General features: G+C 42.1%; 2 protein-coding genes across 3 annotated transcripts in view; one reads left to right on the top strand and one right to left on the bottom strand.

The window, feature by feature from the left end:
• Positions 1 to 12,909, bottom strand: part of LOC135221957 (sodium-dependent noradrenaline transporter-like) — a 399,359-nt gene that overhangs the window by 188,408 nt on the left and 198,042 nt on the right. The window lies entirely within an intron of this gene.
• LOC135221958 (uncharacterized) overlaps positions 1 to 12,909 on the top strand; it is a 208,473-nt gene that overhangs the window by 118,574 nt on the left and 76,990 nt on the right. The window contains exon 3 of the mRNA XM_064260014.1: positions 10,914 to 10,999. Coding sequence (XP_064116084.1) covers positions 10,931 to 10,999 — 69 coding nt within the window. The 5' untranslated portion in view covers positions 10,914 to 10,930. The remainder of the gene's footprint in view (positions 1 to 10,913; positions 11,000 to 12,909) is intronic.

Here is a 12,909-nt window from a genome sequence, read left to right as displayed (position 1 = left end):
GACTTCCATATGGCTACATTTGTCAGTCACATTTAGGCAAGACAGAAACAAGCATACTGGTTTCAGCAGTGACTTAATAGTGTAAGTGACAGTCACGAAAAAATAAGAAGAAATGGAGTAACTGAATATGAACCATCCTGTACACTAAAAAAAACCTTGTTTCTGTATGCTTCGTTATTTATTCATTACATGTGCAAGAGGATAGGCAGAAAGTTACAGATTCTCTCTCTCACTCCAAGAAATGGATTAATAGCAAGGAAATTAGAGGTCATCCTTTAAAATACAGAAAAAAAGTCTTGTTTCTTTCTTAATGCTTCAATATTCCGTGGGCAAGGGAATATGCAAAAAAATTTACTCTCTCTCTCTCTCTCTCTCTCTCTCTCTCTCACAGAAATGGAATAATATCAAGGAAATTAGACCAGGCTCCTGTCTGTCAGTGAGACTCCTTTCAGGATTGCCAACTAATTAAACTACCTGTCCTGTCAAATGTAATTTACTGTCTTATAAGTAACAGCCCTCCAAGACGCGCATATGGATTCTCTCCGCTTAATTACCTCATTCATTTCCAGCTCTCTCTCATACATGACTTTTATTACGGTTCTTCCTTCCTGAATATGAAAAGGAAACTGAAACTTTTATAACGAATAACCACTGTAAGAAGTAGTGTTCTACTCAGAAACTTTATATATATATATATATATATATATATATATATATATATATATATATATATATATTGCTACGTCTATAGAACGCCTCGCCTTCCCAGCAGAGTTTTAGTTATATTTAATTATAAAAGTCGCAGCCATGCCTTCTGAAGCGACTGTTGTTGGGAGAAGTGGTATGCCGTAGGACTGATATTTCCGGTCTGACGGAAGCTTAGGGTAAGAGAGGCAGGTCACAAGAGTAGCTAGGCTTCGAGATGGATTTTAGGGACTTCTACAATAAGACCTATTTTCCTTCCCAATTTGCTGGCGTTGTGTTTACCACCTTTCAGGCAATGCTCGAGGCGGTTTTTGGAAGCCCCCGTGATTCGAAACCAAGCAGTATCGCTCTCAGTCGGCTGCGAGACGTGATCTCGGACAGAGGTCAAATTGCCAGCCTCCCAAAATTAGGCCTACCCACGTCGTGCTGGTGGACACGAACCCCAAGACCTGAACAGAGGTCAGGCCGCATTCTTCTACAAGGATACACAGAATATTGCATAAAGGTACGTCTGAAAGTGTAAACTTCAACCCAGCACCTTTTACTACCATACGACTCTTGCTAAATTCATTTTCAATTCTCATTTTTACCCCTTCTACATCAAAGCCCTTTGTCCTCATCGGGCCACGTGCTCCCCTTTGTGACTTGTTAAAGACCAAGCTTTCGTGTATACCTCAGTGAACCATTCGAGTTTACCTTCCCCAATGTTAGAGAATTAATCAGCCTTAATCAAAGCAAGAAGTCATTTTCCTTTTATCTCGTAATCTGGGATTCTTTTCCAGATTCCATGAGTCACGTGCCGTCTCTCTGCCGCAAGTGTGCATTAACCCAAGTGAATGAAAATCAGCTTGAATTGAATGAGACTATAAGCCCCAACGTGGGGGCCAATATCATTTAACTTTTCTCCAGGCCAGCACGGGCCTTTCTGTAAATAAATAGTTTTAAAGTAACGAGCTGAGTTTTCTGGCGACCTTCCCTCTAAAGAAAGTTTACGGTAAGTTCAAGCAATTCCCTCTTGAAATCCCTAAAATTACTTCCGTTTACGTATCTAGTACTCTTCACAAGGCCCTATATACGTAAAATTGGCGAATCTTGCCTGGATTGAACCTAGCTTGCTTAAAAAAAGCTTGTAAATCGCGTTATCCGTTGTAAAACGTAAACTGTAAATTATTTTACAAAAAGTAAATCAAGCACACTTGCAGGGAAAGAAGACACACTGACTCACGGTAAGGTATTCCATTCATTAATATTGATTATTCTATAACCAATGTTAGCTTAAGGTACGTTTTAGTAATTTTATTGTAGAAGTGTTTAAAAGAGCGTAGGTAGAAATCTTATTATTGTAACGGCGAACGCGCCAGAGCTTTATTTTAGCGGCGAGCAAACAATTTGCCCCGCGAATTCTGTTACTTTGTGCTGTCCTCGTCGGACGAGACAGAGCACGTGTGTAGAATAGATGCCAGAAAGAACCAGATCAAAACTAGGAAGTGCTTTGCCAGGGTTTATTGCTGTGTTTGAAAGCCTAGCTAGTTAGGAGTGTTTTACTAATAGTTACGGCAAAAGAAGTGTACAATTCTTTTGTCTGTGATATGTTAGGGTTTTCATTTTTAACTTAATTTTCATTCCAAGTGTTGGTAACCGCTTACCTCTCAGCTAATTCAGCTTCGCGCTCTCTCGCGCCTGCGCGGTCTCAACCAACCTTCGTCTCATTCACAGCGGCAGCCATGTTTGTTTCCTCTTTCAACATTACCTAAACAATTTAAGCAAAGTAACGTAAGTCACGAAGTTTTAACGTAAATAATATCAATGTCTGTACTAGTATCTATCGTTCTGCCAGAGAAATTAACGTAATTCGCCTTGAATAAGAAAGTAGAATTTTGTGTTGTAAATTGCCTTCGCATTTACAGAGAATCAGCTGTTTTGAACGACATGCTGCGCCTAGCAGCGCTACCCAGCTCCTTCACGTGTCTCACCTCGCATCGCTCACTCGCGCGCTGAGCGAAAATTTCATTTCACTTCGCACTTAACGTAGCCTCATTCACAATTGTTTGCTAACATCGTTTTAAATCCTTACCGTCATTTCACTGTTCACGGGGACCTAGTAATCTTACATAAAGTTAACGTAAATCTCAAGTAGAGCAAATCACAAGAATTGTTAACGTAAAACGCGTCTTTGTTAAATTCATATCGAAACGCAAATCATTTCATAAGCGCAAGCCGCTAACATTAACGTAAACATCGTTCACCGCGCGCGTTATCATTTTCATAAAAACGTTATCAAAAAAAGCAATTCTTTCACAAAAAACGTTAAGTAAAGTAGATAATTTAACGCAAGTTGCGTCATATTAAACGAACATTAGTTCAATTCAAATATAAGGGAGTTCATTCATATATCATTTTTCACCCTCTCCGAGAGAGAGAGAGAGAGAGAAAACCAGAACACAGTATTCACGAAGCCAAGAGTACTACATCTTACCATTAATTATAGCATGCCGAATTAACCTTATTTTAGTCTCTTGTGTCTTTCATTTACACAGCGTGATACGTACGCGCATGTGTCCATTGCAGTTTGCAAACATTTATTTATTTCATTTACCGAGTACTTCAGCGAGGGACTGAGCATTTTCAATTATCATTACCTGTCGTTGCCCGAGTGGTCTTGTTCATTTTTTATCACAAAAGACTTGCGTATACCGCAAGCACAATTCGCACAGTGTGCCACGCAAATTCATTACTTCCAGACAGGGAAGTCGTTACCAGTTTAGGACTGGCCACCACCAGTGCACGTCAGGTCTTACCATTTTACAGTGCCACTAATTCTTGACACTGTCCATCGACTGGCTGCTGAAGTACTCCCACCTTTTACTTTCTCTCCTCCACTATTACACTCTGCCATGAGCAGTGCCATTTCACTTCAGTATATTTAAGTATACTGCATGTAGTGTCCGGGACACACCAGCACGATACCAGTGCTCCAAGGAACGCCTCCATAAGTGCCGCGCACCTGTACAGACGTACAGGTAGCCATTAAACCTGCGTGTCCGTCCTTACGGAACGCCCAAATAATTAGTGTGTCCGTGTTACAAGGGTCAGTGATCTTTCGGACCATCTAAGGGAACGCCTCCCAAAGTGCCGCAATACCAGCACTACTAGTGCTGCCCAAGGAACGCCTCCTCATAAGTGCCGCGCACCTGTACAGACGTACAGGTAGCCCTATACCTGCGTGTCCGTCCTGCGGAACGCCCCTTAGTGTGACGTGCGCCGCACACTCCATTTGAGTTGTCCGCCTCATCAGAAGGTGCCACTCCCCAAAGTGCCACAGAGCACCCAGTCCTTTAAGATTTTTTTTCATCCAAGCCTCCACTGCAGCCTAAGGAAATGGCTTCTGCTGCCCAACCACATATATCCATGGAGCTGGAAAGGCTCCAGACCCTCATGGCTCTGGGCACGAACGCCGGTTACACTGGGCAGGAACTCACCCAGTGGGTGAAGGGGCAGGTGGATGATCTGCTCCTGCAAGAGAGAGCCGCCAGAGAAGCAGAGAGGAAGGAAAAAGAAGCAGAGAGGAAGGCAAGGGAAGAAGAGAGGAAGCATGAGCTAGCTCTCAAGGAGAAGGAGCTCGAGGTGGAGAAGGCACGACAGGTGAACGCCGAAGCCCTAGCCATGCAGCCAGCTCCCAGCCCCACGCCTACAGTGTCGTCCAACCCACCCCATTGCCAGCATTAACGCTCTCATCTCCGAAGTGGACTGAGGATGAGCCCGAGGCATGGCTGGAAGAAGTAGAAGCCTTATTCGTAAACTACCCTACCACTGAGATAGAGAGGGCCGCCCTGCTTGCCAAGCACCTGGACGGCAAGGCTAAGACTGCCTCCGCTCACTGGATCAGGGTCAGCGAGGGGACCTGGTGGAAGGTTCGCCGGGTCATTACAAAGGCCTATGAAATCACCCCGGAGAGGTGGAGGCAGCGTTTCAGAGGTCAGGCAAAGGAAGTTGGTTGGGCCTGGGGAGATTACTCCTACCACAAAATCCAAGCCGGAAAGCGCTGGCTCGAGGCCATGTCGTGCACCGAGTTCCAGGACCTGTTTAACAGGATCATGCTGGAAGACCTCTACCAGTGTGTACCTGGGCCACTCGCAGTGCACCTTAACGACAAGCAACCCAAGACACTTGCGGAAGCTTGTCGCCTGGCTGACGACTGGGAGACCTTCAACCCCTCTCACAGCACCGCCCACCGACGCATAGTGCCACCCGGTCATCTCTCTGGATCCACTCGGCCAAAGGACGCCCACCAAAGGACACCCACGGACTTGCAACGTTTGCAAGAAAGTGGGTCACCTCGCAGCAGAGTGCCGCCTCAAGAGCGCTGAGAGCACACCCCCTCAGAACCCTCCTAGGCCACCGAACGGTGCCTCAGCCTCCTCTCAAGACCAATCAGATGCCTTCCGGAGACCAGCCCAGCAGAGGGACTCCTGCAGAGCCTGTGGGGCTACAGGGCACTACTCCCCTGGATTATCCCGGGTGCCCGCCCCAAGCACGTGCCTTCGACCCGGCACGTCCACCTGATCCAGTGCCACAACCCCCTCGGCCGTTATGCCCGAGTCCAGGTCTCACCCTGAGCGGGTGTGGACCTCTTCAGTCACAGTGGCACCCCTGGATGGCTCTACCCTACCTGTGACTCTGCCAGTTACGGTAGATACCGGCTCCGATCTGTGTCTTATAGACCGGGACCAAGTGCCAGCCAGTGCCACAGTTGACGAGCACATCAGGTGGGCCATGACTTGGGTCGAAGGACAGTCCAAGACCGTTCCCACAGTCGTCCTGCAGGTCACCACTCCTTGGTGCACCAAACCTCACCGCCTAGGTGTGGTACGTACGATTCGGCATGGAGTAGGTTTCCTATTGGGACGGGACCTCCTCTGGGGATGTCCCTCCCCCACACCACTCCAGGGCCAAGCTACCTCACCACCTCAAATCACGGCCAGAGAGGACTCTTCACCTGTGCCAGAGCACACTGCCAGCCTTGGTGACTCCGCAGATTCGCAACCTGTGGGGCCATCTCGGCCTTATCATCCAGTGCCACGGAAGAGGTTCTGGAACACGTTCTGCCGAGACTGTGGCCGCAAGGGTCACATGTCTGCCAACTACGTAGGGTGCGCGAATTACAATATTCCGGCCATCGCAATGGCCGTCACCAATCCTTCTTCTCTAGGACCCCCAGCTAAGGGCCCTATAACCGTCGCACCCCTCCAAAGCCATTATCAGCCAAGCCACGTCAGAGCCTACGACGACTCTGGCGCTCAAATCTCCCTGATACGGGAAGACAGAATTCCCCGAGGGGCTAATGTTGATAGACGTCGATTGATCACCATTGAAGGTATCAATCACATTAAACTGATCCTTCCGACCGTCCAATTGAGGGTCACTAGACCTCACTTCTCCAAAGTTTGTACCCTTGCAGTTGCAAGCTACATTCCAGGAGGTTACGACCTCCTCCTAGGGCAAGACATGAAGTCTCCCTCGCATTCCAAAAAGCCTAGGGGTCCTAACCCCACAACAAATCACTCCAAGGCAAGGAGTCATCGAAATTCTACTTCCTCTTGGAAGTATGTCCACCAACAGTCTCCCCCGTTACCAAGGAGGGAGATTGACCATTCGCAGTTCCGTTGCAAAACCTGTAACGTAATAGGGCACTCTACTAATTGGCCTAGGTGCCCTAGCAAACTACCAGCAGCGACACTGTCCATTTTCCACAAGGCCTAGCCTTCAACAAGAGACAGGAGCCTCTGTCTCCCATTTCCAAGGGCACGCTGAGAGGTATTGCACCTCCGGTACCCGTCACAGGTCCAGTCGACCTCCAACTCTCTGCCCAGTGCCACTTGGCAGGCACTGAGCAGTGCCAAGCTCCGTCCAGCCTGGACGTAGAGCCACCACCGAACTTGACCTCTGCGCCTGGCCCCAGAGTCGTTGCCTCCGTCTACTCCAAGGACTGGTATAGCCAGGTCCTGGAGGAATAAGAAGAAGAAGAAGAAGGGACGTCATTAACATACTAACAAAAGAGCCACATGCTCTCCTTGACACCTGTGCCCAAGGTACAGTGTCGCATTCAATTGCAGAGTGATCCTGGCACCTACCCAGAGAAGGTAGCCAGCCCGATCCCTGCCAGTAGCACTAACCCTCTAACCCCTAGCCATTGTAATACTAACCCTCACTTAAATATAATTACCTCATTGCATTTCCCTCCTGGTAAATTAACCACTCATCATCCCCAACGCATCATTACCTCTCATTATGTATTTTACCAGTTCCGTCGCTGAACTACTGCTGTGCGTACCACACTCTGGAATGATTGCGTCTTCATTTAACTGTATTGAGTAGGTTAGGCTAATGATTTAGTACCAGGGCATTAGGTTAGTAGCAAGTAGAATTTTCAAGTAACCTTATCTAGGGGTAGAGTAGACTGTCGTCACAAGACAACCTGTAGTTATGTATTAGGCTAGACTACATCACTATATTAAGTTAGTACACTTAGCATCTTTGCCTATAAGTTAGGTAGGCCATTGTAGTCAGCCGTATCGCTGCTCAAAAAACTTCAAGTTAGAGTAGGAGAACTGGGTTGTCGAGGCGATCAACTTATTTAAGCCAAGACCTTCACGCCCGAAAGGGAGTGAATGCCTTCTTAACAGGGGAGCTGCTACGTCTATAGAACGCCTCGCCTTCCCACGCAGAGTTTTAGTTATATTTAATTATAAAAGTCGCAGCCATGCCTTCTGAAGCGACTGTTGTTGGGAGAGAGTGGGTATGCCGTAGGACTGATATTTCCGGTCTGACGGAAGCTTAGGGTAAGAGAGGCAGGTCACAAGAGTAGCTAGGCTTCGAGATGGATTTTAGGGACTTCTACAATAAGACCTATTTTCCTTCCCAATTGCTGGCGTTGTGTTTACCACCTTTCAGGCAATGCTCGAGGCGGTTTTTGGAAGCCCCCGTGATTCGAAACCAAGCAGTATCGCTCTCAGTCGGCTGCGAGACGTGATCTCGGACAGAGGTCAAATTGCCAGCCTCCCAAAACCCAAAATTAGGCCTACCCACGTCGTGCTGGTGGACACGAACCCCAAGACCTGAACAGAGGTCAGGCCGCATTCTTCTACAAGGATACACAGAATATTGCATAAAGGTACGTCTGAAAGTGTAAACTTCAACCCAGCATCTTTTACTACCATACGACTCTTGCTAAATTCATTTTCAATTCTCATTTTTACCCCTTCTACATCAAAGCCCTTTGTCCTCATCGGGCCACGTGCTCCCCTTTGTGACTTGTTAAAGACCAAGCTTTCGTGTATACCTCAGTGAACCATTCGAGTTTACCTTCCCCAATGTTAGAGAATTAATCAGCCTTAATCAAAGCAAGAAGTCATTTTTCTTTTATCTCGTTTAATCTGGGATTCTTTTCCAGATTCCATGAGTCACGTGCCGTCTCTCTGCCGCAAGTGTGCATTAACCCAAGTGAATGAAAATCAGCTTGAATTGAATGAGACTATAAGCCCCAACGTGGGGGCCAATATCATTTAACTTTTCTCCAGGCCAGCACGGGCCTTTCTGTAAATAAATAGTTTTAAAGTAACGAGCTGAGTTTTCTGGCGACCTTCCCTCTAAAGAAAGTTTACGGTAAGTTCAAGCAATTCCCTCTTGAAATCCCTAAATTACTTCCGTTTACGTATCTAGTCTCTCACAAGGCCCTATATACGTAAAAATATATATATATATATATCGGTAAACAGCAGATTCCGTAAATAACATCATAAAATCGATGGTCTATTACAAGGAAAAACGTTTCGCACATAATCTCAGTGCACCATCGGTCCATAAAATTAAAACATACTCATTAAAAATATAAATAACAGTAACATTCAAAAAACATAAATAATATTAAAAAATAAAAAAAAACTTAAGCGTCAAACTTAGAAAAAGAAAAAAAAGTCACAAGAAGTGTACTATTTAGTACACAATACTTGTGACTTTTTTGTCTTTTTTAAAATTAACACTTAAGTATTTAAATGTTTTGATATTTTTGTTTTGTTTTTTTACTGTTACTCTATTCATAATATTTCTATTGAGAATGTTTTAATTTTACAGTAGACTGATGATGCACTGAGATTATGTACGAAACGTTTCTCCTTGAAATAAACCATGGATTTTATGATGTTTTTATGGAATCTGCTGTTTACCGATATGATTGCTCATCTGGAACCTATATATATATATATATATATATTATATATATATATATATATATATATATATATATACCCAATAATGCAGCAAAATGGCATGTAAAAAAAATTATTAGAGCACGTTAAAAGATAGCTAATATTTACAAAAATAACTTTTAAAAATGGCTAACTGGGACAACTGAGTAAATAAAATAAAATACAGCAAAATGCAAATTTAAGTCACAAAAACGGATGGTACAAAGGAACAGTAGATACACTAAGTCAATGTACAAAGCAGCAGGATACAGAATAAAAACACAAAAGTGAGGTTACAGCGACATTTCTAGCCAAAGAAGGCTTTATCTTGACAGAATATAAAACTTTTAAAATGTCGAGGTCTATAGCAAACTGAGCAAAGGTTAAAACAGAATAATCATCAATATATGTAAAGAGTGACCAGTCTTCTCGCTATGTTCTCTTATTGCACTGTAACTAGGTCTTGAAAGTAATTGCCTGTACGAAATGACCTACCAAGGTGTTCAAACCATCCCATCCAAGCTGATCTGGTCTGGTAGTTTTTCCAGCGTAAGTGGCATTTTTTTTTACATGCCATTTTCCTGCATAATTGTGAATTTGATTACAAGAATTATGTCATTCATTTTAATATATATATATATATATATATATATATATATATAGATTAATATATATGTAAATATATATATATATATATTCATATATATATATATATATATATATATATATAAATATATATATACATATATATATATATATAGATATATATATATATATATATATATATAATATATATATTGATTATGTGGGAGGACTATGATATTAGTGCCGACTGTAGTTCGTTAGCAAGAAAAATTTTGTTTTAAAACTAAATATTACATGTCATCCTCTCTATGTGTATGTCAGTATATTTACATTTTCCAGTCCCATTTGCGTTTGAATACCATCTTGTAATGATCAAAATACTCTAGTTAAACTTGTTTATTCTGGTATTCAAGTTGAATGCGTTTATTGCCACATGTTTATGCTCTCACTTAAGCTCATTTTATCTTTCTTTTTTCTTCTCTGTGCTCTCTTGACTGATTGAATTTCTGCAATTCTATATAGCAGGCCAAGCACTGGGCATTTTCGACAAATCAGCGCCTAAGACAGTGAAAATGCGAGTTGGAGTTGTTGGATATCAAGTTAGAGATCCAGAAAATAAATACAATGAAGCCCAAGGATCTCAAGGTGGAACTGGGAGAAAACCCCACAGTTGCATTACGAAGTAACAGTTGGAGGTGCTGGACAGTAAGATTGAAGAAAGGAAACGAAAATGTATATAGAGTAAAAGGCTACAAAGGGGATGCAGCCAGGGGCCGAAAGGACCAAGACTAAATGTTCAGTTTATGGCATTCATTCATTTCTGTAGAATATCAGTGTTGTACAGTGGTTCAGAATAAAACAAGTAAAAAATGCGCAGAAGTTTCTTCGGCGCAATCGAGTTTTCTGTATAACTTATAATGCTGTATAAAACCATTACCTATGACCGGCAGCTTTCCAGTTGCTTACCCGATGCGGTAGAACGATGGTGCGTCCCATGGTTCCAAAAAACACTGGGAGATGCATGACCTATGACTCACTTTAACCTTAAATCAAATGAAAAAAACTACTGATGCTAGAGGGTTGCGATTTGGTGTTTGAATATTGGAGGGGGGAATGATCAACATACCAATTTGCAGCCCTCTACCTCAGTAGTTTTTTTTTTTTTAATCTGAGGGCGGACGGACGGACAGCCAAAGCCAGCACAATAGTTTCCTTTTACAGAAAACTAAAAAACAGTAAATATCAAGACCAGATTCTTGAATGAGTAAAATAAATGTTGAAAGCAGCTTCTTGAATGAGTAATATAAACCAGTCAGTATCACAACCAGCATCTTGAACTAGCGAATAAGTACTCACCTCTTCTTCTTCTTCTCTTTCCAGTGGTAGGGTACCTGAGAATGGTGATGCTCACCCTCTCCCTCGCTGGACCTTTCACCTGCATCTTGATGATCATCGGGTTGTGCTGCGTAAGTATTCGTTGTGGAAGCATTTAGAAGAAATGGATTTTGTATTTTTGTTGTCGTAGTGCTGAGGCTCATTTTGCATAGGACAACGAACTCGAAACATGCAAAAGAAAGTATTCCAAGTTACCTGATCCATAGTTCTTAGACCTCGTTTTTGCAAAAACAGTGAAACTGAATCGTTTACGAGATTTCAAAGAATAAATTTAGAATTTCCGATTCATAGCCTGAAACTCGCTTTGCACGGAACAGTGAAACTTAAATATTTCAAAGAAATAATCAAAGCATATTTTGAATGTATTTTTAATACTTTGCATGTATTTTGAAATATTGAAAATACACTCAAAGAATATATTTTGGGTTATCGATTCATAATTGCGAGAATCACTATATTTGAAACGTTCAGCAGAAAGGATTCTAAGACGCGTTATTCACTTTAGTAGTTCATGATATCTTTCATGGTACGTGAGTAAAATAACATGCCTGTTTCGCTATCTAACACCCTTCTGAATTTTTCTACAGCTTTTAAACTCAAATTAGTATACAAGAGTTATGGCTACCTGAAGAAACCGGTTTTTAGAGATTTTTCAGGTCTTCCGAAGTACTGATGTGAAATTACTAAAGATTTTACTTGCATATCATTTAAGAGAGATTTCTTATTTTAATTTCGTAGTCCAAATGCTGGAAAGTATATTGCAACCCCAAAAAAATCGCTGAAGACGATTAGATCAGTATTTTCCAAGTTCAGTATGATGCCTAATAAAAAACAATCCTCTTTAAGTGCTTTTTCTATACAACAGGTCATTAATTTTACTAATTGTGAAGTTGAAGCTTATTTTTTTTTTGGTTGACGGAAAACAGTTGCATTTTACGAAAATTCAAAGGGAAATACTTGTTTTAAGGATACATAACTGAAAGAGCATTTACTCATATTTCATGAAAAAATATAAGATTTTCTGACATGGAATCTAAAGATTACACGAAAAGCTAAACAAAACTGAAAGGAAGATTTATGACTTTTCTAAAACTGTATTATGAAAAAGACAAAGCATCAGATTCTTGATGTATATTTTTGTAAAAAGAATTAATAAATGAAAAAATAAATAAAAACTGTGAATAAGTATAAACTAAGTGTATATTTGGAATGACATCTTTAATTAGGTGAGAATGTTAAAAAAACGCCTATAATTCCTGGGAGGGCTTTTTGCTGTTTGGTATTGGAAGCAACTGGAGTTTTATCCCTGAAATGCCAGGAATAGTATTGGACAAATTAAAATGTTCAAGCACTTATGCAACTAATATCCGACTATTGTTTTAGACAGAGAGAGAGAGAGAGAGAGAGAGAGAGAGAGAGAGAGAGAGAGAGAGAGAGAGAGAGAGAGAGAGAGAGAGGGGATGAAAAGTAAAACCTTTACGAAGAGATTAACGAGTGTCCTGAAATTACATTAACGTGGTAAAAAGAAAAAAAAAAAACACATACGGAATCGACACATAAATGCTGATTAGAAATAGCAAAAACTCTTGCAGGGAAGAAAGAAAAGAAACACGAATTACAATAGAAAACGAAAACGAATATAAAATGAAAGGGAATCATGATGTGACGTCATCGACAGGCAAGTCGACGAAGATTGGAGTTGGAAAAACGGTCAGAAAAGTTCAGACAGGAAGCAATCATGAAGATCTCTTGACAAGATCAACGAAAACATCAGCGCCGCAGCGGGAGCGGGAAGAGCGGAAACTAAATAATACAGAGAGGATATTGACGTAAATTGGGAAGAAACAAACGCATTCTGATTTGTGACGGATAAAATTGCACAGGAAATATCATCAGCTCTCTAGGTAGGATCAGTCAACCCCAGGGAGGGCCTGTATTCATAATCTGATGTCAGTGAGATAGAATTATCTCATGGCTACTG

Source organism: Macrobrachium nipponense, chromosome 3 (genome assembly GCF_015104395.2).
Source record: "Macrobrachium nipponense isolate FS-2020 chromosome 3, ASM1510439v2, whole genome shotgun sequence".
NCBI lineage: Eukaryota > Metazoa > Arthropoda > Malacostraca > Decapoda > Palaemonidae > Macrobrachium > Macrobrachium nipponense.
Note: the sequence above shows the minus strand (reverse complement) of the source record. Positions and strands in the feature narration are given on the sequence as shown.